The 24,430-nt window shown below is 47.6% G+C and overlaps 1 protein-coding gene across 1 annotated transcript; it reads left to right on the plus strand.

The window, feature by feature from the left end:
• The first annotated feature begins 19,576 nt into the window (after positions 1-19,576).
• Positions 19,577-23,590, plus strand: LOC143888315 (glyoxylase I 4-like). The gene is made up of 3 exons (XM_077392689.1): positions 19,577-19,809; positions 20,516-20,853; positions 23,219-23,590. Exons 1-3 carry the CDS (start codon positions 19,634-19,636, stop codon positions 23,305-23,307), a joined length of 603 nt encoding a protein of 200 aa, XP_077248804.1. The 5' UTR covers positions 19,577-19,633; the 3' UTR covers positions 23,308-23,590.
• Positions 23,591-24,430: the final 840 nt, after the last annotated feature.

A 24,430-nucleotide genomic window follows, 5' to 3' on the forward strand; every position in this document is an offset into this window, starting at 1 on the left:
GATCATCAGTGTTTGGTTGCACAAACACTCAATGGTTTAATTGCCAATATTGCATTGAAATTTCAGGAGACTCCGCTCATGTTTCTGATATAATTATTGCTTGTCTTCCCATGTTGCATTCATCTCCTCTCCTTCTCACTTTCAAACCAAATTCTACTGAGAATTTTGGTTTGAAAAATCTTGGAAATGGTGTTTTTCTCTCTTTTCCTTCTCTCTTCACTCTCTATATTAGTAATGACACACTTAATTTTTTCCCCTATTCTCTGAATCTATGCCACACAACCAAACACTAATACTACTCTCCGAGGCTCCGAGCCTATGCCGCGCATCCAAACATGGCTCGAGTCGGATCCTGGTCCTGATTGTTTCGAACAATATGTTGAAGATGTAGATGTATCATTTTCCAAAAGGTTTGACAAACCAAGTAGGGGTGTCAATGGACCTAGACCGTCCATCCTAAATGCAAACCGTTCATTTGATGGGCCACAACATAAATAGGTTGTACCTTGTAAATTATCTCCATGGGATGATCCTAACTCTCCGATCTGTAGAGGTTTCTATATGTACAATGCCTTTTTATATAGGAGGGTAAAGATTATCCCTTGGAGGTGATTTACGGGTTACGGCCTATTTACGTTGTGGCCCTTCATGCGCACACATCATATAAAACCTCAAATATCGCAAGAAACTTCAAACGGTTATAACTTATGATCTAATAGTTAGATCGGGGCTTATGATATATAGTTGGATTCATATCAATGACCTCTGTGGAGAACTTATATGACGCACAACCGTGAGATTATAAAGGGCAGAGAGAGAGAAAACCATCTCTCCCTTGATTTTTAATCTAAGAGAAAGCCCTTTTTCTGACTTTTCCTTGGTTCAAAAACCAAGGCGGCAGGTTTTCTCTCTACCACCCGCCCTTACATTCTCACGGTCGGGCATCATATAATTTCTCAACCTCTATGATGTGTTAATATATTACATGAGATCAAACGCCATAACTGATACCGTTCGAATCAATGAACTCAATCCTTTGGGGTGTGGAGGGAGAACAAGAAGTGTAATTCTTTTCAAAATATTAGAAAAGCTTTTTTTCTTCAATAATATTCTCATTATCATCTAAATTGGCTAAGAACATAATTTACCAAAACTAGCAAAAAAAACATGAAAATTGTAAGATATCCCCATCTTCTTGGGGCTTTTTCTCAATGATCTTGCTCTCGTTTCGGAAGGTAATTTTCAAATTGACCTGTTCATCATGTTATTGAAGGCAAACTCATCTTTAGCAAGTGAAGATCAGTATTTTGGGCTTGACCTTTAGCAACTTATTACACATGGCATTGCTGCAAAAATTTGCTGATGAAGCGACAAATTAGAAAAAATTATTCCAAAAATTGATGAAAAATGCAACCTTAATTTCACATGCGTTCCTCCATATGTGGGTCCAAAATAATTTCCTTTTAACATTGATTGTAAAAGTGAGTTTCTGCGTGGTGCACTTTAAAATTTAAAGAAGGAAAACAATTTGAAAAGTAGGGCTTATTAGAGGTGTCCGTTAGGAAATTACATATCCCTGAAAACACAGACGATGATGTTTGGCCAACATTTGACAAAGATGTTTCATGGACCTCATGCTCTATGTGCCTCCGCCCCTGCTGCTGGGTGTGCCAAGTAATCAAAAGGGCCGGATTTATCACTTCCCATCATGATTTTATCCCGATTCACATGTTTTGTGGGCCGGGGCGGATTTATCACTTCCCATCATGATTTTATCCTGATTCACGTGGTTTGTCAGCCAGTAGGGAATAGTCCTACTCCCGAAGGCGGGTGGGGACACCCTGCGTCCTAAAAATAAATAAAAAAAGTACAATAATTTAGACAAAAATTCAACCTTAATTTTGAAAATTATTTCCAAGGGAAATGATTTTTCCCTTCCCCTTTTACATTGTATCCACCCTCTTTTGTTTGCATTTTCCTGAAAATGACTTCATTTTATTTTTCAGAAAAGACAACAAAAAAGGCAGATATGCAGTTACTTTATGAGGGATTTCCTAGGGATGATCGTAGAAGGCATTTTGAGGACCGGCTGTTGCATGAGAGAGCAGCCACATAGGATGAATTAAATGAATAAGACAAAAAGTGATCCTATAACTATGTGGCTGCTCTATGATGCAACAGCCGGTCCCCAATAATGCCTCATGGTCCCTAGCAAATCCCTTTTTATGATAAGAGGAACAAAAGGGATGGGCCTGAAAAGTAGGTGGAATATCATTTTCCTATTTTCAATAAGGGAAATGATTTTAGCACTCCAATGTTTTGGGAAGTAGCGAAATGTTCTTGTCTTCTAGTGTTTAAAACACTATCAAAAGATTATTTGCCGTTCCCAAAAAGCTCTGACAAGGCCAATTAAAAACAAGAAGACATGCTACTTTCACTTCCTATATTAGAATATTGGAGTGCTAAAATCATTTCCATCCAATAAGACCCAAATAATACTTTTTTTGGTCGGTTAGCTCAACCATTGAGCTACAAGCACAACCCCCCGTGAATACTACTTTTGGTAATATAAATTAGTCATTAAACTTTTTTTTAATAAAAATGCCCTTTCAATTAGGGGTGGCAAAATTGGCCGAACCGAGCAGAAAATTCGGTTTCGGTTTCGATTTGGTTAAATCAAACCGATTCAAATTTCAGTTCGGTTGGGTTTGGAGATCAAATCGAACCGAAAGCGAATATTTCCAATAATTATGAGTAAGGGGTGGCAAAATTGGTGGAACCGAACCGAAACAGAACCGAAAATTCGGTTTCGGTTTGGTAAAACCAAACCGATTCAAATTTCGGTTCGGTTTGGGGGCCGAACCGAAACCGAACCATTGCCACCCCTACTCTCAATCAACTCTGAAACTCCGATGTTTTTGTCCAAAAATCATTGTCCTTGTATTATAACGAAAATTACATTAATTTTCAATATAATAAGGCTGTTGATATTGGCACTACAATGTTTTTCTAATTGCACAAACTCATCTTGCCTTTATTATTTAAACAGCTGTCAAAGGTTATTACAGTTCCCAATTAGCTCTAAGGAGTCAATAACGAAGGAAAAGACAGGCTAAATTAGTGCAGTTATTAAAATAGGGTAGTGCAAATATCAATAACCTATGACAAATACTAAGACTAAATATTTTTTGGTAAGTCAGATGGGATCGAACCGCGACCTCATCATTTGCTAATTTTCAACGACTAATTGGGTAATTTTTTTACAAATTTGGAAATCATAAAGGCTATTGATATCCACAAGACCATGTGTTAGGCCTAAAATCGGTAACAGATATGACAGTGACGCAAGAGCCGAGCTGGAGGGCCCGAGGAGCCGAGGTGAGGTAGCTGAGTCCTGAGGGACCGAAGTGAGGGAGCTGAGCCCTGCGCAACAGCAAACGAGGTCAGAATGACCAACCCGGAGTGTTACTCCGGACAGGCCCTTCGACACTCAAGTCAGTATGAGCGGGAGTGCAGAGCGAGTTTAAGAGCGGTGGGTCAGAAGTTATTACCCCTGTTTATGAGTTTTGGAAGCCCTTTTATAGAGGGAAAACGGGGGTAGTTGAGGAGTTATTACTCCAAGACAGGTGTCGGCCAGTGATAGGTTCGAGCTCACCTACTCTGCTGTAATTACCGAACTACCCTTGCTGACGTGAGATCTGTGGTGGGCCACCCTTGGGCCACGTGTCGACAGCTAATAGGCTGCTGTTTTTATACCCCATCAGTTGCCCCCAGTTCTCCAAGTCATTATGATGACTTGGGGGAGCGTGGTGAGCTATATCTCTGATCAGTGGGAGTCAATCCGGCCTGTGAATTAGTCCGGAAATCGTCAGTCCGGCCTGTGAATCAGTCCGGAAATTGTCAGTCCGGCCTGTGAATCAGTCCGGAAATTGTCAGTCCGGCCTGTGAATCAGTCCGAAAATCGTCAGTCCGGCTTGTGAATCAGTCCGGAAATAGCCGGACTGTTTTTTGTCGTCTAGCGAGGTGCGTCATATCTAGTCCGACTTGGGCTGGACTGTTTTTTGTCGTCTAGCGAGACGCGTCATATCCAGTCCGGCTTGGGCCAGACTATTTTTTGTCGTGTGCCGGACTGTTTTTTGTCATCTAGCGAGACGCGTCATATCCAGTCCGGCTTGGGCCGGACTATTTTTTGTCGTGTAGCGAGACGCGTCATATCCAGTCCAATTTATTTTTTTTGGGCCGCGCGTATTTTCACGTACGCACTTGCCTCGAAGTTTGTGTCCGTCATTAATGAAAGACACATTTCGCGGTATAGGCTCCCTCGTCGTGCATGCCCTTCATTAAATGCAGGTTCCCATCGCCAAGGCTTTATAAAAGGAGGGTTTTCACCTTCCATTTCTTACTTTTCACTTTTTATTCTTTCTGCTTTTTGTCCTGCCAGTGCGGGTTGCGTAGTTCGTGGCTGTGAACGGCTGAGGATTTGCGAGCTTTCAGTTCTGTCCGGTAATCTTCTTGTGCGCGCCTTTCATTCGTTTCTTTTCCTGCTTTTATGTCAAATAGTAGTAGCTCTAGTTCTGAGTCTGGTTCGGAGGAGTCGTCTTCTAGTAGCTCAGGGTCTAGGTCGTCGATTAGGACCCAGGATAGGCCGATCTGGAAATCAGCCCCCCAAATGGCAAGTCCTGATGTCAGTGTGGATATCGTAGGTAGTGATGACGAGGAGGTTGGGGACGAAGTGATTTTGGATTTGAACATCACTCCGCTCCCAACGGATAGTTATCTCCAAGTGGAGGGGAGTGTTGGTAGTGACGCCGGCGAGGCGTCCACAACGTTTCTCCCTGGCCGGGCCGTTGAGGTCGTGGCAAAGGCTCGGATGGACGCCAATCCTAATTACAACGTACAGGCTCTTAACGAGAAGAATTACCTTGATGGGTCCATGATGGCGGGTATTAGGGATAAGTACTGTTTTCCTTCCAGATTTGGGTTGAGGGAGGCGACGGAGGGAGATAGGGCCTGTAATGAAAGCTCTGATGTTTGTATATACGATGAGTCGTTGGGGGCCGGACTCAGGTTCCCTTTGCATCCATTTCTTCACCGCGGTACTTCGACGCTACAGGCTGGCCCCGGCTCAGGTAGCGCCAAACTCATGGAGGATGCTGACGGGGTTCGTATACCTCGTCCAGGGTCGGCTTCAGAGGAACTTGTCTGTGCCGTTGTTCCGCGCGTGTGCCCAATTGAAGAGGCATAAGGGCGGGGGTTGGATTTACATTAGCCAGCGCCCTGAGGTGAAAATGATCACTGGCATTCCCTCTTCAATACACTTATGGAGAAATAGGTTCTTCTATGTCGAGGACAGGGAGTCCAATGAGCCCTGGCCGGTTCCTTTGAAATGGGGCACCCCGGATACAGTCGCAAGCCGTTTCTCGAGGTGAGGATGTGAGAACGTTTGCCTTACTCCGGGAGGTGCTGGACCGTGAGGGACCCATTAATTGTTTTGATTTCCACGAGGAAGAGGTTCTGGTTGGGCTTGGCCTTAGTACTACGACCTCGGCACGTACGTGGCTAGTCTTTTTTTTGAAACTTGTTTTTCCTCTTTTCCTTGCTTCTGACTGGTTTTGCTTGTCTGTCGACTTTCAGAGATGCAGCAGCAGTCCTTGATAGACAAAATGAGGAAGGGGGCATTCGGGAAGGTCCAGCAGGGCCAGAAAAGAGAGGTTGTAGAGATAGCGAGTCCGGCCCAAACCCAGGACGCACCGCCGCCCTCCAAAGCCAAGAGTACAATGAAGTTGGTGGGCGCGTATGGCCGGGGTGCAAGGTACTCGAAGTCGGGGGGAACATTGATGGAGTCCGTCCTATCCCGGTGAGGTCCGGAGACAATATTTTTCGGCCCAATTGGGCCGTTCAAAAAAATGACACCGGCCTTGGTGAGAGCCGGGTAGCTAAGGAGCTTCTCATCAAAGTTCTCCTTAGCAATGACAAACTTCAGGTTCTCAGCGAACCTCCAGCTGCGGCTGATGAGGCCATCTTTTCGTCCACTTACCAGGTGAGGTGCTTGTTTATCTCCATTTCTTGCTTCGCTTTCCTGTGTTAACACTAGCTGGTCTGCAGATTTTATTGTACTATAACGACCTCCGAGAGAAGAGCCAGAAGTTTTCACAGGCTATAACAAGGTCCGAGGAGGAGAACGGAAAACTGATACAGGAGGCAAAAGAGTTGCAGAAGTCCATCGAAAAGACGGCCGCGGAAAACAAGCGGCTCAAGGAGGATTTTGCCGCTCAGTTGGCCGCTCAGAAGGAGAAGGCAGCAGAGGCCCTCAACGCTCAGAGAGAGAGAGAGAGAGAGCCCGAGAGAGGGAGGACGCGGCCGTTCAGGAAAAGGAGGACGAACTCCTTACTCTGTCCAGTGAGGCCTACAAGATCGGATTCTTTGACTGCCTTGGGCAGGTTAAGGAATCCAATCCGGCTGTGGTTTTGACCGAAATGGTTCTCCCTGACCCACCGACAATTGGCGGTGACGAGTCGGCCACCACGGCAGCACCCGTGGTCCCGGAGACGGATCCAACACGGGGTGCTAGCCAGGGGGTGCCTTGAGCTCCCCTTCTTCCTTCTCTTTTGGCGATTTCTTTTTGTAATGGCCCCTTGGAGGCCCAACTTTTTGTAACAGCCTTTTGAGGCATTCTTCTTGTAATGGTCCTTCGAGGCCCTACTTCATGAATGCAAAGTAAACTTTTATTGTCCGCCCCTTCTCCACTTGTCTACTTCGGGTTAATACCGTTTGGTTCTAAGCTGGGCAGATAACACCCTAAACATGCGTTTCGGGCTTAGGTTGAAACTCGTCCTGGACCAGGAGTACGCTCCCGGTCTTTGCGGAGACGAGCCGTGGCGAACCAAGCGTCGAGTACCCTAGTTTTAGTGAACTGGGTTTCCAATTTGATGAGTACCCAAGTTTTAGCGAACTGGGTTTCTGAGGAGCTTTGGTTTTTGCATCCGGACTGGTCCCGGACCAGGAGTGCCCTCCCAGTCTTTGCGGAGACGAGCCGTGGCGAACCAAGCGTCGAGTACCCTAGTTTTAGTGAACTGGGTTTCCAAGAATGCGCAGAGATCTGGAAAAGAGTCTCTATATCATTTACTTTTAACAATATTTACATATGCAGTCACCTTTTACGCCCGACGACTTGTTACTGATAGTATTTCCGGAGATTCTTGGAGTTCTAGGCGTGGGGTAAGAGGTGCTCCTCCAGCGTTTCCAGCCTATAACTGCCCGGGCGAATCACCTCTTTCACTCGATATGGTCCCTCCCAGGTTGGAGAAAGTTTTCCGACCTTTTTTGGCTGGGAGATGGCAGCTTTCCTTAGGACTAGATCCCTTGCTCGAAATTCTCTAGGGCGTATCTTCGAATCGTGATAGTTGGACACTTTCTGCTTGTAAGCGGCGACCCTGATTCGAGACTCTTCCCGGGCTTCTTCCAGCAAGTCGAGGTTCGCGCAGAGCCCATCATCATTAAGCTGTTCGCTGAAGTTGGTGACTCTGGGAGACGGGGTGCCTACATCGACCGGTATTACTGCCTCTGTTCCAAAGGACAGGTTGAATGGTGATTCACCTGTTGGTGTACGCGGAGTGGTGCGATATGCCCACAGGACATGATAAAGCTCATCTGCCTACCGGCCCTCCTTATCATCCAGCCTCTTCTTAATTCCCTGAAGCAGGATTATGTTCGTCACTTCTGTCTGCTCGTTGGTCTGCGGGTGCGCTACTGAAGTAAACCTCTGTTCGATTTTCAAGTCGGAGCAAAACTTCCGGAAGTTCCGGCAGTCAAACTGTTTACCGTTATCTGTTATCAGGACGCGTGGGATCCCGAATCTGCAAATCACTGATTTCCAAAAGAAGTTCTGCACGTTCTGTTCTATGATCTGGGCTAGAGGTTCAGCCTCCACCCACTTGGTGAAATAATCGATGGCCACTACTACGAACGTGCGCCTTCCTGAGGCCGGTGGGAAGGGGCCCAAGATGTCCATCCCCCAAATTGCGAAGGGGAGTGGGCTGATGATTGGGGCCATAGACACGACAGGCTGCTGAATGGTGGGAGAGAACTTCTGGCATCTCTCGTACTTCTTGACCAGGGCCAGTGCGTCTTATCTTAATGTGGGCCAGTACAGGCCTCTCAGCAACACTTTGATCGCCAGGGCCTTGCCCCCTAGATGCTCGCCGCCAATACCTTCGTGTGTCTCTTGCAGGGCGTACGTGGTATCGCTGGGCCGGAGGCACTTTAGGTACGGGAGGGTGTATGACCTTTTGAAGAGGTTCTCACCATCCAGGGAAAACCGGGCCGCTCTTTGTGTCACTTTGCGGGCTTCCTTCTTGGCTTCGGGTAGTTTCCCACTACGTAGGTAGTCGATGATCTTGTCCATCCAGGAGGACTCGTACTCCACCTGCATCACTTCAGCGGCCTTATTCTCAATACTGGATTTCTGGAGAAATTCCATACATATACTCCCGAGAGTTGTGTATCCGGACGCGGCCAGCTTAGACAGCACATCTGCTTTTGCATTTCTGTTCTGGGGATTCTGATGACCTCAAAACTTTTGAACTTGGTGGATAACTGGCGGACCGACTGATCAGTCAGGACCTTTATGGTGTGAGCCTGAAAGTACGGCCTCAACTTTCTGGCTGCCATGATCAAGGCGTAGGCCAACTTCTTAACCTGTTGGTATCTGACTTCGGCATCATGCAGGACTTTGCTAACATAGTAGACCGGCTTTTGCTGGCCGTGCTGCTCACAAACTAGGACAGCTGCTAGAGTCATGGGGCTCACGGAGAGATAGAGGAGTAGCTCTTCACCTGGTTCCGGCTTTGTTAACAGTGGTGGAGATGACAAATACTGCTTCAACTCGTCGAATGCGGCCTGGCACTCCTTTGTCCAGGGCGCGGTCTTGAGTCCCTTGACTGCGTTGAAAAAGGGGAGGCACCTCTCTGCAGACTTTGAGATGAAGCGCCCTAACGCGGCAACCATTCCTGTTAGTCTCTGCACCGCTCTGATGGTTTTCGGTGGAGTGAGCTCCACCACGGCCTTGATCTTCTCTGGATTGGCTTCTATCCCTCTCTGGCTTACTTTAACCCCAAGAACTTTCCTGAGTTGACGCCGAAGGTGCACTTAGTGGGGTTGAGCTTCATCTTATGCTCTCTCAGGACGTGGAATGTTTCTTTCAAGTCGGAGACGTGATCTTGCGCACTGCGGCTTTTGACCAGCTTATCGTTGACATAAACTTCCATGTTGCGGCCGATCTGATTCCGGAAGAACTTGTTCACGAGGCTCTGATACGTGGCCCTGGCATTTTTCAGGCCGAAGGGCATGACACGATAACAGTAAGTACCCTGATCCGTCACAAAAGAAGTCTTTGGTATGTCTGACTCATATATTCTGATTTGGTTGTATCCGGAGAAGGCGTCCATGAAGCTTAGTAGTTCGTGACCTGCGGTGGCGTCAATGAGCTGATCGATTTTTGGGAGCGGGTAGCTGTCCTTGGGACAGGCCTTGTTCAGATCAGTGAAATCAACGCAAGTCCTCCACTTTCCGCTCGCCTTCATTACCAGGACCACGTTTGCCAACCAGTCCGGGTATTGGATCTCTTGAATGAAGTCGGCCTTTAAGAGCCTCTCCACTTCTTCTTTTATTGCCTGCCGTCTTTCGAGGGTGAAATGTCTTCTTTTCTGTTTCACGGGCCTGCAGGTTGGGTCAACACCAAGCCTGTGCGTGCTGACTTCTGGGTCTATGCCGGGCATGTCAACAGGAGCCCATGCAAAGACGTCTGCGTTGTCCTGGAGAAATTGGGTGAGGCTGCGCTGGGTGGTGCTGTCTAGTGAGGAGTCGATCTGAACGACCTTCTCATCATCATTTTTGCACAAGGGGATGGAGATGAGGTCTTCGGCGGGCTGAGTTCCCCGAGCTTCATCCCTCAGGTCGAGTAATTCAATCGGCAGCGACTCCACCGCGCTTTTGCCCTTGAGTGCCATTGCATAGTACTCCCTGGACTGGGGCTGGTCTCCCCGGACTTCTCCCATGCCGTTAGGCGTAATAAACTTCATCTTCTGGTGATACGCCGACGCAACGGCGCGGATCAGGTTCTGGCCAGGCCGTCCCAAGATAGCGTTATAGACCGAGGTGGCCCTCACTACCAGGAAGTTGACCATGGCGAAAGCTTGGCAGGTTGGCTTTCCGACGAGGACGGGGAATTCAATCTGTCCCTCCACCTTAACGACCTCTCCCGAGAAACCGAACAGATCTGAATTCGCCGGCCTCAAGCGGTCGTCACCTATCATCATTCTCTCGAAAGCGTGATGGTACAAAATATCGGCCGAGCTCCCATTGTTGACCATGATTTTCTTCAGTTCCCAGTTTGCGACGAGAATGGTTACGACCAGTGCGTCGTCGTGTGGCAGTATCAGGTTGTCGAGGTCCGCATCGGAAAAGGAGATCTCATTCTCCGTCCTCATCTTCTTGCTGCATGTGTGCACGGCGTTGACTCGGCGTGCATATGCTTTTCTGGCAGCTGATGATGTGCCTCCAGCAGCGGGTCCACCCATAATCGTGCCGATGACTCCCCTTGGCTGTGATCTGTGCGCCTCTGGTGGTGGACTGGAGGGCGGAGGAGATTGACCCCGGGCAGGGGGCGGCGGTGACCGCCGAGGGCTCCGGCCCTGGGGACTTTTCCCTTTGCGGTCACTTCTGTGGCCGTCACTTCAGAGGTATTTTTCAGATAGCCCGGCCAATCAACTGCTCGATTTCTTCCTTAAGCTACCAGCATTCGTCCGTGTCGTGACCGTGGTCCCGGTGGAACCGACAGTACTTCGACTTGTCTCTCCTGTTTCCCTTGGAGAGCATTTTAGCCGGCCACCTCACGAACTCTTCTCCACTGATGGCGGCCAATATGTGTCTCCGGGAGGTGTTGAGAGGGGTGAAGTTCTCCTCCCTCCTCTGGGGGGACTTTTCTCTTCTAACGGCCTTATCATCCCTACGCTGTTTAGTAGGGTTCTTGTCTTCAGAGGTTCTCCTCCGATTTGAGTCCAGGGCAGCCCGTGTTTCTTCCACTGACATATATTCTTCTGCCCCGGCCATTAGATCTGCTAGAGAGTGCGGATTCCGGCGGGCCACTGCTCGGCGAAAGTCATTGGATCTAGCACCCGCGAGAAGCGCGTTTGTAGCTGCTGAGGGATCTAGATTCGGCACTTGGAGTGCCTCCCTGTTGAAGCGGTTGACGAAGGCTTTTAGAGGTTCATTATCCCCTTGCCGCAAGGCCATCAAGGATGTTGTGGTTTTCCTTGGCCTACAGCTGCTCATGAAGTGGCGGACCAGATCTTCCTCGAAGTCATCGAAGTTGCTGATGGAGTTCGGTCTAATCCTTGAGTACCAGTCCCTGGCCACACCAGTCAGTGTAGTCGGGAATGCTCTACAGAGAAAGCCGTCTGACGCACCGTGGAGGAGCATCATTATCCTGAAAGTATCCAAGTGGTCCATGGGGTCAGAGGTCCCGTCATACTGCGGGATTATTGGCATTTTAAATCCTCTGGGCGCTGGGGCACCCATGACGCCCTCGGTGAATGGCGTTCTGCTTGAGAACGCCCTGGAAGCGGGCCGGCTCTGATCCTTTGCCAGCTCTTCTATTCGGTGGTCCATTTCTTCCATCCTCCGTAGCATCGGATCAGCTCTGCGGTCTGGTCGGTCCAGTGACCTGTCTCTCTCCACGGATTGGCTCGCCGCGGAGCCGGACTGGCTTTCCGGACTCCTACGATGAGGTCGGGGTTTTTCCCGTGGCGCGCGGTCTTCCTGGGCTCGATGCTTTCGTGCAGAGCGGAACCGTGATCTCCGGCGGTGGTGAGGTTCTGTGCGGGCGTGCCTTGTTCTGGAGTGATGGACTCGCTTGGTGGAGTGGTGAGTCCGGTCTTCGTTGTGGCACGCTGACTCTCCTCCGTGAGCGCGCGACCTTTCCTGTGTAGGTTGTGGAGCTTCTGGAGGAGGCTAGGGAGGTGCTTGAATCAGCTGCTGGTATTGACCTACCAGAGTTGTCATTTGTTGGAAAAGGACTTGCACCTGATCCGGAGTAGGAGTAGGGTTGAGGTGTTCCGAGCGAGCAGGGCTCTGCTCGGCTGTAGCAGAAGTAGCCACCACCTGTGAGGCGATTCGCTCACTCCGGGTCCTATGAGGTAGCACGGCGCGGGTAGTCCGTGCGGTGGGCACCCGAGCGTTCCTCCGTCCTGCCATTTTGTTTATAGGGGATCTGAACAGCTTTTAGTCTGAGTCCCACGGATGGCGCCAATCTATTAGGCCTAAAATCGGTAACAGATATGACAGTGACGCAAGAGCCGAGCTGGAGGGCCCGATGAGCCGAGGTGAGGGAGCTGAATCCTGAGGGACCGAAGTGAGGGAGCTGAGCCCTGCGCAAGAGCAAACGAGGTCAGAATGACCAACCCGGAGTGTTACTCCGGACAGGCCCTTCGACACTCAAGTCAAGCAGGAGTGCAGAGCGAGTTAGAACAATAATTAGTTTTCTCCGTATAATCGAAACACCATTGTTAGGTCTAAAATTGGTAACATGTTATGGTAGGGCCGGAAAGGCTGATCTGGGCCTGAAGGACTCATCTGGACCTGAAGGGCTGATCTGGACCTGAAGGACTCATCTGGACCTGAAGGACTCATCTGGACCTGAAGGACTCATCTGGACCTGAAGGGCTCATCTGGACCTGAAGGGCTGATCTGTGCCTGAAGGGCTGATCTGGACCTGAAGGACTCATCTGGGCCTGAAGGACTCATCTGGACCTGAAGGACTCATCTGGGCCTGAAGGACTCATCTGGGCCTGAAGGACTCATCTGGACCTGAAGGGCTCATCTGGACCTGAAGGACTCATCTGGGCCTGAAGGACTCATCTGGACCTGAAGGGCTCATCTGGACCTGAAGGGCTGATGGAGTCCTGCGCTGTTAGGGCCTGACAAGAAGACAAAGGGTCAGAAGACCAGCCCGGAGTGGTGCTCCGGACGGGCGCTTCGACACTCAAGTCAGTATGAGCAGGAGTGCAGAGCAATTCCGAACTGAGGAGCTTAGGATCTTGGATCAGATTTTAGATCCCTCACCTTAGCACAAGTGAAGGCTATTTATAGTGATTCTGAGCCACCTGTCCAGGACAGGTGGTAACACCTGACTGGACCAGGTTTCATGCCTAGTAAGGGCAGGTGGAAGTCCCTGATTGGTCCAGGCAGCATACCTAGCAGGGGACAGGTGTGGGCTTTGCAGTGGTCCCTGTGAGGGCCACGTGTCAACAGCCGATTGGTTGCATATTTTGGACCCCATCAGTTGCCCCCTGGTTCTTCGAGCCATGAGAGTGGCTGGGAGAAGCAAAGAGAGGGTTAAAAACAGCATCTGGCCGGCCTTAAGGCCTCTGGGCAGCTCAGGCCGGCCTCAGACTGGGCCTGAAGAAACCGCGGCCGGACAGGGGCCTCCGGGCGCCCTGGTCTGGCCTTGAAGTTTGGCCTGAAGGAGCACGGCCGGATAGGAGCCTCTGAGTTATCCAGTACGGCCAAATTTTGGAACAAAAGTCTGGCCGGCCAAGCCCTTCTGGGCGGCCTGAAAGGGCAGAAATTGCGCTGGAGGTCTGTCCGTCTAAGCCTTCTGGGCGGCTCGGCCGGGCAGAATTTACACTGGAGGTCTGTCCGTCGAAGCCTTCTGGGCGGCTCGGCCGGTCAGAATCTGCACTGGAGGTCTGTCCGTCGAAGCCTTCTGGTCGGCTCGGTCGGGCAGAATCTGCACTGGAGATCTGTCCGTCGAAGCCTTCTGGGCGGCTCGGCCGGGCAGAATCTGCACTGGAGGTCTGTCCGTCGAAGCCTTCTGGGCGGCTCGGCCGGGCAGAATCTGCACTGGAGGTCTGTCCGTCGAAGCCTTCTGGTCGGCTCGGCCGGGCAGAATTTTGTCTACTTCAGCGAACGCGTCATATCCTGTCCGGCTAAGCCTTCTGGGCGGACAGCCGGACAGGTCTTTTGTCTTCTAGCGAATGCGCCATATCCTGTCCGGATAGCCGGACAGGTCTTTTGTCTTTTAGCGCTTTTGTCGTCTAGCGAATGCGCCATATCCTGTCCGGACAGCCGGACAGGTCTTTTGTCTTCTTCAGATGACCAGATTTTCTGGTCGGCCTGAGGGCCTCATTTTCTGGTCGGCCCGAGCCCTTCTGGGCGGCTCGGCCGGGCAGACTTTTGGCGTCTTCTTCAGATGACCAGATTTTCTGGTCGGCCTGAGGGCCTCATTTTCTGGTCGGCCCGAGCCCTTCTGGGCGGCTCGGCCGGGCAGGTCTTTTGTCTTCTTCAGATGACCAGATTTTCTGGTCGGCCTGAGGGCCTCATTTTCTGGTCGGCCCGAGCCCTTCTGGGCGGCTCGGCCGGGCAGACTTTTGTCTTCTTCAGATGACCAGATTTTCTGGTCGGCCTGAGGGCCTCATTTTCTGGTCGGCCCGAGCCCTTCTGGGCGGCTCGGCCGGGCAGAATTTTGGCGTCTTCTTCAGATGACCAGATTTTCTGGTCGGCCTTAGGGCCTCATTTTCTGGTCTGCCCGAGCCCTTCTGGGCGGCTCGGCCGGGCAGAATTTTGTCTTCTTCAGCGAACGCGTCATATCCTGTCCGGCTAAACCTTCTGGGCGGCTCGGCCGGGCAGACTTTTGTCTTCTTCAGATGACCAGATTTTCTGGTCGGCCTGAGGGCCTCATTTTCTGGTCGGCCCGAGCCCTTCTGGGCGGCTCGGCCGGGCAGAATTTTGGCGTCTTCTTCAGATGACCAGATTTTCTGGTCGGCCTGAGGGCCTCATTTTCTGGTCGGCCCGAGCCCTTCTGGGCGGCTCGGCCGGGCAGAATTTTGTCTTCTTCAGCGAACGCGTCATATCCTGTCCGGCTAAACCTTCTGGGCGGCTCGGCCGGGCAGAATTTTGGCGTCTTCTTCAGATGACCAGATTTTCTGGTCGGCCTGAGGGCCTCATTTTCTGGTCGGCCCGAGCCCTTCTGGGCGGCTCGGCCGGGCAGAATTTTGGCGTCTTCTTCAGATGACCAGATTTTCTGGTCGGCCTGAGGGCCTCATTTTCTGGTCGGCCCGAGCCCTTCTGGGCGGCTCGGCCGGGCAGAATTTTGTCTTCTTCAGCGAACGCGTCATATGCTGTCCGGCTAAGCCTTCTGGGCGGCTCGGCCGGGCAGGTCTTTTGTCTTCTAGCGAATGCGCCATATCCTGTCCGGACAGCCGGACAGGTCTTTTGTCTTCTAGCGCTTTTGTCGTCTAGCGAATGCGCCATATCCTGTCCGGACAGCCGGACAGGTCTTTTGTCTTCTTCAGATGACCAGATTTTCTGGTCGGCCTGAGATGACCTAATTTTCTGGTCGGCCCGAGCCCTTCTGGGCGGCTCGGCCGGGCAGACTTTTGGCGTCTTCTTCAGATGACCAGATTTTCTGTTCGGCCTGAGGGCCTCATTTTCTGGTCGGCCCGAGCCCTTCTGGGCGGCTCGGCCGGGCAGAATTTTGTCTTCTTCAGCGAACGCGTCATATCCTGTCCGGCTAAGCCTTCTGGGCGGCTCGGCCGGGCAGGTCTTTTGTCTTCTAGCGAATGCGCCATATCCTGTCCGGACAGCCGGACAGGTCTTTTGTCTTTTAGCGCTTTTGTCGTCTAGCGAATGCGCCATATCCTGTCCGGACAGCCGGACAGGTCTTTTGTCTTCTTCAGATGACCAGATTTTCTGGTCGGCCTGAGATGACCTAATTTTCTGGTCGGCCCGAGCCCTTCTGGGCGGCTCGGCCGGGCAGACTTTTGGCGTCTTCTTCAGATGACCAGATTTTCTGTTCGGCCTGAGGGCCTCATTTTCTGGTCGGCCTGAGATGACCTCATTTCTCTGGTCGGCCTGAGGTGATCTCCACTGCTGGCGTCCTCGGCTGGAACTGATCTCCAAGCCATCGGGATGAGCCGTAGTGGGCACTGCTGGCGTCCTTGGCTGGAACTGATCTCCAAGCCACCAGGATGAGCCGGAGTGAGCCACTGCTGCTTCAAGGTGGTCTTCACTGGTGGCGTCCTCGGCTGGAACTGATCTCCAAGCCACCAGGATGAGCCGGAGTGAGCCACTGCTGCTTCAAGGTGGTCTTCACTGCTGGCGTCCTCGGCTGGAACTGATCTCCAAGCCACCAGGATGAGCCGGAGTGAGCCACTGCTGCTTCAAGGTGGTCTTCACTGCTGGCGTCCTCGGCTGGAACTGATCTCCAAGCCACCAGGATGAGCCGGAGTGAGCCACTGCTGGGCTTCTAAGTCTGCAACCACCTAGCTGTGAGCTAAGTATGCAAACACTTAGAGTCTTCGAAGGTGGTATTCACTGCTGGCGTCCTCGGCTGGAACTGATTTCCAAGCCAACAGGATGAGCCGCAGTGCACCACTGCGGGGCTTCTAAGTCTGCAAGCACCGAGCTGAGAGCTAAGTATGCAAACACTTAGAGTCTTCGAAGGTGGTATTCACTGCTGGCGTCCTCGGCTGGAACTGATCTCCAAGCCACTAGGATGAGCCGGAGTGGGCCACACTACTGGCGTCCTCGACTGGAACTGATCTCCGAGCCACTAGGATGAGCCGGAGTGCACCACCGCTGAGTCTGCGCTTCAATCCGTCCTACCATTTTTGTCTGAGTGAGATTTCGAACAGCTTTTTGTTGCGGGGTCCCACGGATGGCGCCAAATCTGTTAGGTCTAAAATTGGTAACAGGTTATGGTAGGGCCGGAAAGGCTGATCTGGGCCTGAAGGACTCATCTGGACCTGAAGGGCTGATCTGGACCTGAAGGACTCATCTGGGCCTGAAGGACTCATCTGGACCTGAAGGACTCATCTGGACCTGAAGGGCTGATCTGGACCTGAAGGGCTGATCTGTGCCTGAAGGGCTGATCTGGACCTGAAGGACTCATCTGGGCCTGAAGGACTCATCTGGACCTGAAGGACTCATCTGGGCCTGAAGGACTCATCTGGGCCTGAAGGACTCATCTGGACCTGAAGGGCTCATCTGGACCTGAAGGGCTCATCTGGACCTGAAGGACTCATCTGGGCCTGAAGGACTCATCTGGACCTGAAGGACTCATCTGGACCTGAAGGGCTCATCTGGACCTGAAGGGCTGATGGAGTCCTGCGCTGTTAGGGCCTGACAAGAAGACAAAGGGTCAGAAGACCAGCCCGGAGTGGTGCTCCGGACGGGCGCTTCGACACTCAAGTCAGTATGAGCAGGAGTGCAGAGCAATTCCGAACTGAGGAGCTTAGGATCTTGGATCAGATTTTAGATCCCTCACCTTAGCACAAGTGAAGGCTATTTATAGTGATTCTGAGCCACCTGTCCAGGACAGGTGGTAACACCTGACTGGACCAGGTTTCATGCCTAGTAAGGGCAGGTGGAAGTCCCTGATTGGTCCAGGCAGCATACCTAGCAGGGGACAGGTGTGGGCTTTGCAGTGGTCCCTGTGAGGGCCACGTGTCAACAGCCGATTGGTTGCATATTTTGGACCCCATCAACCATCAAATCATTAAGCATATTAGTTCCACTAATTCATTTGAGAAAGATTTTTCTTAAAAGCAAAAGACCAGTAAAAATTGATGGGTGTCCTTAAATCAAGAGCTGACAGCTACAAATTCGGTGCAATAGAATTAATCATTACTACTAATAATAAAACAAAAAATCACTTTAAAAAATAAAAATAACTTAAAATCCGTTGAAATAATCAAAGGAGAGATCTTCATGGTGTTGTTGTTGGAGTATTGAATGACAGTCATATGCAACAAACCTTCTCAGATTCCTGCATAAAAAATTAAAGAAGAGCTTCAAACTCTTCTTGCACCACACATTCCAAACCCCATTGTTTGAAACAACTCGTGGGTGCAGACTCGGACTGGTTTTTTTTTATAGGAACTGAGTCATTCAAACTCGTTTGCTAGCTTTTTTTTATTTTAACAGGCTAACTCACCTTGTTTTACATTGTTTAACCAGCTGCCAAAGGCAATTACTATTCCCAAAAAGCTCTCATCAGCCACCTAAAAACTGCAAAACAAGGTGAGTTCGCTTTATTATCAAAACATGGTGATGGGGTAGAGCAAGAGTGCAGAGCGAGTTTAAGAGCGGTGGGTCAGAAGTTATTACCCCTGTTTATGAGTTTTGGAAGCCCTTTTATAGAGGGAAAACGGGGGTAGTTGAGGAGTTATTACTCCAAGACAGGTGTCGGCCAGTGATAGGTTCGGGCTCACCTACTCTGCTGTAATTACCGAACTACCCTTGCTGACGTGAGATCTGCGGTGGGCCACGTGTCGACAGCTAATAGGCTGCTGTTTTTATACCCCATCACCATGTTTTGATAATAAAGCGAACTCACCTTGTTTTGCAGTTTTTAGGTGGCTGATGAGAGCTTTTTGGGAATAGTAATTGCCTTTGCAGCTGGTTAAACACTGTAAAACAAGGTGAGTTAGCCTGTTAAAATAAAAAAAAAGCTAGCAAACGAGTTTGAATGACTCAGTTCCTATAAAAAAAACCAGTCCGAGTCTGCACCCACGAGTTGTTTCAAACAATGGGGTTTGGAATGTGCGGTGCAAGAAGAGTTTGAAGCTCTTCTTTAATTTTTTATGCAGGAATCTGAGAAGGTTTGTTGCAGATGACTGTCACTCTGTCAGATATTCAATACTCCAACAACAACACCATGAAGATCTCTCCTTTGATTAATTCAACGGATTTTAAGTTATTTTCTATTTTTTAAAACGATTTTTTTGTTTTATTATTAGTAGTAATGATGAATTCTATTGCACCGTCCTTGATCAAATGGATCTGGTTTGCCCACATTATGCACTCCAAAATCTGTAACACCCGGCCCCACCTTTGGTCAGTGATACAGGTGCATCTCAACAGATCAACGGCTAGATGATTCACAATGGTTAATCCAATCAAGAAAATCACGAATTTGTAGCTGTCATCTCTTGATTAAAGGACACCCATTAATTTTTACTAGTGTTTTGCTTTGGAGGAAAATCTTTCTCAAATGAATTAGTGGAACTAATATACTTAATGATTTGATGGTGTTTCGAATATACGGAGAAATATGGAGAATTTATTTGATGCCCGACCATGAAAATCACAAGGGCAGGGTGTCAAAATCCTGCCCCTTGATTTTTGTTCTAAGTCAGGTGTTACAATAATGAGATAACTAATTATTGTAACACCCGGTCCCGTATTACAATAATGAGATCACTATTATACCTTCGGTCCATGATGCAAGTGAATCTCAGCCGATCAAGTGTCAGGCTCCAATGTGAACCATCTGACCATTGATAGGCTGAGATGCACCTGCATCACCGACAAAAGGTTAGGCTAGGTGTTACAAAGTATGTCTCCAGTCACATATTTTTCACGTTTTTCTTTAGGTGGGAGCGAGGATTAGACTAAAGAGGAAACAGTTGTGGGGTCTTTGTGATTGATGAGGCTGGACTCACATGCTCAGATTTGTATTCTTTTGATAGGAATTCTCTGTTGCATTTTTATTATATAAATATAGCTTAGGGATGGTTTGATAATGGTGTGGTGAGACAGAGAGAGAGAGAGAGAGAGAGAGAGAGAGAGAGAGATGGTAAGTACTGAGATTGTAGAAGAGGAGGAGGTGAGTCCTCAGCTTCCTTTGCTTTCGTTGAATCACGTGTCGTTTGTCTGCAAATCAGTGAGTAAATCAGTGAGATTCTACGAGGATGTGTTGGGTTTTGTACTCATCAAACGCCCCTCTTCTTTCAAATTTGAAGGAGCTTGGTAGGTTTATTTCTCAGACCTCATTTCCATGGATTTCAAAACTCTCCATTTTGGTTGATTCTTTCATGCTTTGAGATCAACCCCATGGATTTACAAAACCAATTTTCCTGGTTTTTAGGCTTTTCTCACCCTCTACTCACCCATGCTCTCTTAAGTCTCACCTCCCACCCTACTTATCCCATTCTCACGACTTTATAAACTAATATTCCATGGTAAAAAAAAATTCATGGTTGCCAAACATAGCCTTACTTTGTAACATAAATGTGTGTTTTCAGGTTTTTCATACTATGTTTGACAACCATGGATTTTTTTTTTTCCATGAAAAATAATTTCTCAAGTGGTGAGATGGGTAGGGTAGAGAAGGTGGGAGGAGAGACTTAAGAGTAGGCTTGAGTGAGTAGAGGGTGAGAAGTGGCTAAAACAAAAGAAAAAATAAATCATATTTTGAGTAGAGTTTTTTATTTCCTTATTTTCAGCATTTTGTTACTCTCTCCTCGCTGAGTCCCTCTCATGTCTCTCCCTCTCGCGCACTCCCTCACCATTGGTTAAGCTAATATTCCATGGAAAAAAAAAAAATCATGGCAGCCAAACGTGACCTACTCCAAAAGTTTAAACTATTAGAGTTGGTGATATATAATCATTTATACTCCAACTCTTACTTTGTAACATGGCAATGTAATTATAACATAAACGTTTTTTTTTTCAGGTTATTCAACTATGGGATCGGCATCCATCTTCTAGAGTGTAATTCCCCGGCCAACATGCCGGAGAAGAAAGGCGTCATAAATACGAAAGATAACCACATCTCGTTCCAGTGCTCCGACATGAGTCTGGTGATGAGAAAATTGGAGGGGATGAAGATCGAATATGTTACGGCGGTCGTGGAAGAAGGGGGAATTAAGGTGGATCAGCTATTCTTCCACGACCCAGATGGCTACATGGTCGAGATCTGTAACTGCGACAGCCTCCCTGTCCTTCCCCTTTCTTCTTGCCCTCTCAAGAAGCTCAATTACTCTAAGGAAGATTATTTATCACCCTACTACGGTAAGTTCTTTAATTCCCCACTCTAATTTCACTAACCTTGACTTGGGATTTGTTTTAGGAAACTTGTATTCTACCTTAATAGTGTGAAACAACAAATTCCTCTAAAAGCTCGAGCTGTTAAGGTTCGTGTTATTTAACCATTTATACTTCAACACTCCCCCTCACGTGGTGGGCCCTCTTTTTTGGTTGGCCGCACATATGGATTCTTAATATCAAGGACCCGTGAGGCAATAATTCTGATACCACATGAAACAACCAATTACTCGGCATAGAAGAACACCCTTTTCATGGCTTTTTTTTTCTCCCATGATGCAGAATTGCTACAGAGGAAGGTTAAACAACATAACCTTAATTTATTTTGTCGGTTGAAATGATATCACGAACTGTCATTTTGATAATGACACCTCTCAATTTAGCGAACAAAGTTCTAATTTTCTATTGATAACTTTCTTAGAAAAATCTAATTAGAAAACTGTAAATTAAGCAAAGAGAGAACTGTGACGGAAGACCACTAACAATTATGCTAACTTTTCCATTTAGGCTCGTTTCTTTCAACGTAAAAATGACCGTAAAATTGGTTTTATGTTGTAAAAATGAACACAAAACAAAAGGTGATGATATTTTCACCCCCTGCAATACGCATTCGCCCCCTTATAACGTGAACAGTAGGCAACTTTAATGCCTTTTGACGTCAAATCACGTTAAAAGGGGGGCGACTGCGTACTGAAGGAGGGTGAAAATATCATTTCCCAAAACAAATTATACATCTATTTTTACGTCGAAAGAAACGGAGCCTTAAAGATTGTTACGACCATAAAAATTTTCTTAGAATATTAGTTTACCTAACAGTGAAAGAAGGGTTCAGAAGACGGAAGAGGAGAGGCTTGAGAGCAGGGCCGGAGCCAGATGGAGGGCACTTGCCCCCCCTCAAAATTGAAAAATTCTCAATCTCTCAGGATCTATATAAGTAAGGACAAACTGAGGGGATGAGAACATAGCGTTTTTTTCAACTTCGAATAATCTGTGTCCAAAATTGTAATTGTCAAAAATTGACTCTTGCAATTAATACCCCTCTCTCTCTCTCTCTCTCCAACGAACTAAAAGTTTCCTATGACATTGTGGATTTGTGGCCCACAAATGAACGGTTCGATCATCCTCTAAAGTGGGACCCAGAAGAAAACTGGAATTCACTCATACACACACCATATAAAATCTCCACTGATACGCTCAAAATATATCACTTATAATATGGTGTAAGCTCGTATAGTTCAAATTATTTTTAAAAAAGTATTGTATAACTTACCATAGGATGATCCAAGCTATCCATTTGATGGGCCACATCGTAAATACATTGCACCCCAATGAAAATGGTTTTTGGGGTGCAATGTATTTACGATGTTAGGGTCATAGGCCAAAAACTCATTTCGATAGGATGATCCTAGGCCACATCGTAAATACATTGCACCCCAATGAAAATGGTTTTTGGGGTGCAATGTATTTCCGATGTTAGTGTCATAGCCCAAAAACACATTTCAATAGGATGATCCTAGCTCTACGATCTATATTTGAATTGCATATTATGAAGACCTTTCATAGAGCTAGGATCATTCTATTGAAATGAGTTTTCTGGCCTTACATTGTGGCCTATCAAATCAACGGTGTGGATCATCATATGGTAAGTTGTACAATACTTTTTGAATGATACCAGACTACACGAACTTTTACCATCCCAAAACAAATTACCCATGCCATGCTAGGAGTATTAAATAGTGGGCCCAACCCATCTAAACATGTGTAATATAATTTGGCCCCACTACATGAAATGTAAGGGAAAAATTATACTAGCCCCCTTTTTTACTTGGGAGAAACCCTCTAGTGTAAAAGAGTAATGGGCCTCACCCATTTTCTGCCCCTTCTCAAGCAAATTCCTGGCTCGCCCCTGCTTGAAAGGGCATGAGTGAAGAGTGTGAGAAGTGGCTGAATACATTGGAAAAAACTATTCAAAAAATATATTTTTTTCTGTTAGCAACTTATCACCTTCTCCTACCTAATGTGCTCTCAAGTGTCTCCCTTTCTTATTAGGAGTTTCACATAGGCCATGTTTAGCAACTATGAAATTAATTTGTTTCCATAAAATATTAGGTTACGGTGACAGAGTTCAAAGTGGGTGTAACATGCTTTTGCAATTTACAACAATCTATCAATTGGAGCCCAAACCCACTACTTCTCATCATCGAAAGGAGAGTGCCCCAATTGATCCATCATCCATTCGATTACTTATTATCCAAAAGTGATATGCTAAATTCTGTACTGGTAGAAAATTTTCTTCTTATATCTCATGTTTGATGACTTCCCTCCTCTACAGGGAAGATGTCAAAGGCCCATTGTGCATGGCAAGTAGAGACTCTGATGATGGAGAGTTTGGTCACAGACATGATGGACATTTCTTTCTGAGACAGATTTGTTATTAGATTTGGTATAATTTGAGGTTTTGCATGCTTTTTGTTTTTCACTTTACATATTGTGGGGTGAAATCTTTGATGGGGAAAATCAGAGATGGACCGGTTTTTATGATTTCCTTTGGTTTTGTAAGTGTAGAAGCATAGGTTCTTTATGTTTTTCTTTGCTGAATTGTGTCTGAGATTGAAATTTCTATCCTAATAATGAACTTACAACTTTGTAAGGAGTGGTGTTTTGCTCAATATATACTTTCCATTGGGCTGCTGTCCCTGTTGTAGCTCTCTTCTTGATAAGTTCATTAATGATGGGGAAAAAAAGATGAAGAAAACTGCAGTGACATATAGATTAATGGGGATTTCTTTGGATGTGATGTGGATATGAAACACGGCTGAGGAGTATGGGGCGTAGAGTAGAAAGTAGTTAGATTTCTTTCATAAATATAGTGGGGAAGACCTAGACTCAAAATCTCAAAGATGATCTGAGGCCTTGACTCTGCCTGGGGCTTTGGGAACAAGTGTTATGACTTTGAAAATACAAAAACAAAAAAATAATAGAAAAGATATTTTTTTATAAATCTATGAATTAATGATGGAAGCTTTAAAAAGGGCAGTGATAAATGACTCCCAAATATCTTAAATCGACCCCATGTGCCTTTCTCTCTCCTCTGGGTTAGAGAGAGAAAGAGGAGAGAGATAGACACATGGGGTCGATTTAAGATATATATGGGAGTCGAATTATCACTCCCCTTAAAAAAGGATTATAAGCAAATAAAGAATAATAATGTAAATAAATAAATAAATAACTTTAGTACTTCCTCAATCCGCGTGATTTGTGGGTCCGATCGTTGATGACGGATCCGACGCGAGTGGAGAAATGAGATGGGAGGGTGGGCCATGTATGCCATGTGTGAAGATTGGAAAGGATGTCGGCGTTGATGTGTTGCCCCGATAAGAATCTAATTGAAAGGAGGTGAAATGGTAGAGAAAATGTATTTTCCCTTTGTAGTAAGAGCGATGAAAGAGTATAAAAATGTATTTTTCCTTTGGTAGAGAAAATTAACACTATTCTCTCTCTCTCTCAGTATATTATATATAGAGAGAGAGAGACGAGTTTCTAC

Source organism: Tasmannia lanceolata, unplaced genomic scaffold, assembly GCF_043159265.1.
Source record: "Tasmannia lanceolata isolate RefF3 unplaced genomic scaffold, GAP_Taslan_0.1 ptg000012l, whole genome shotgun sequence".
Classification (NCBI taxonomy): domain Eukaryota; kingdom Viridiplantae; phylum Streptophyta; class Magnoliopsida; order Canellales; family Winteraceae; genus Tasmannia; species Tasmannia lanceolata.

What these genes read in the sequence shown, in the direction of transcription:
- LOC143888315 (XM_077392689.1), top strand. Translation starts at nt 19,634, where the DNA reads ATGGTAAGTACTGAGATTGTAGAAGAGGAGGAGGTGAGTCCTCAGCTT. An exon ending in TTCAAATTTGAAGGAGCTTG is followed by an intron (nt 19,810 to 20,515) that starts GTAGGTTTATTT and finishes TTTTTTTTTCAG; the next exon opens with GTTATTCAACTATGGGATCG. An exon ending in TTATTTATCACCCTACTACG is followed by an intron (nt 20,854 to 23,218) that starts GTAAGTTCTTTA and finishes CCTCCTCTACAG; the next exon opens with GGAAGATGTCAAAGGCCCAT.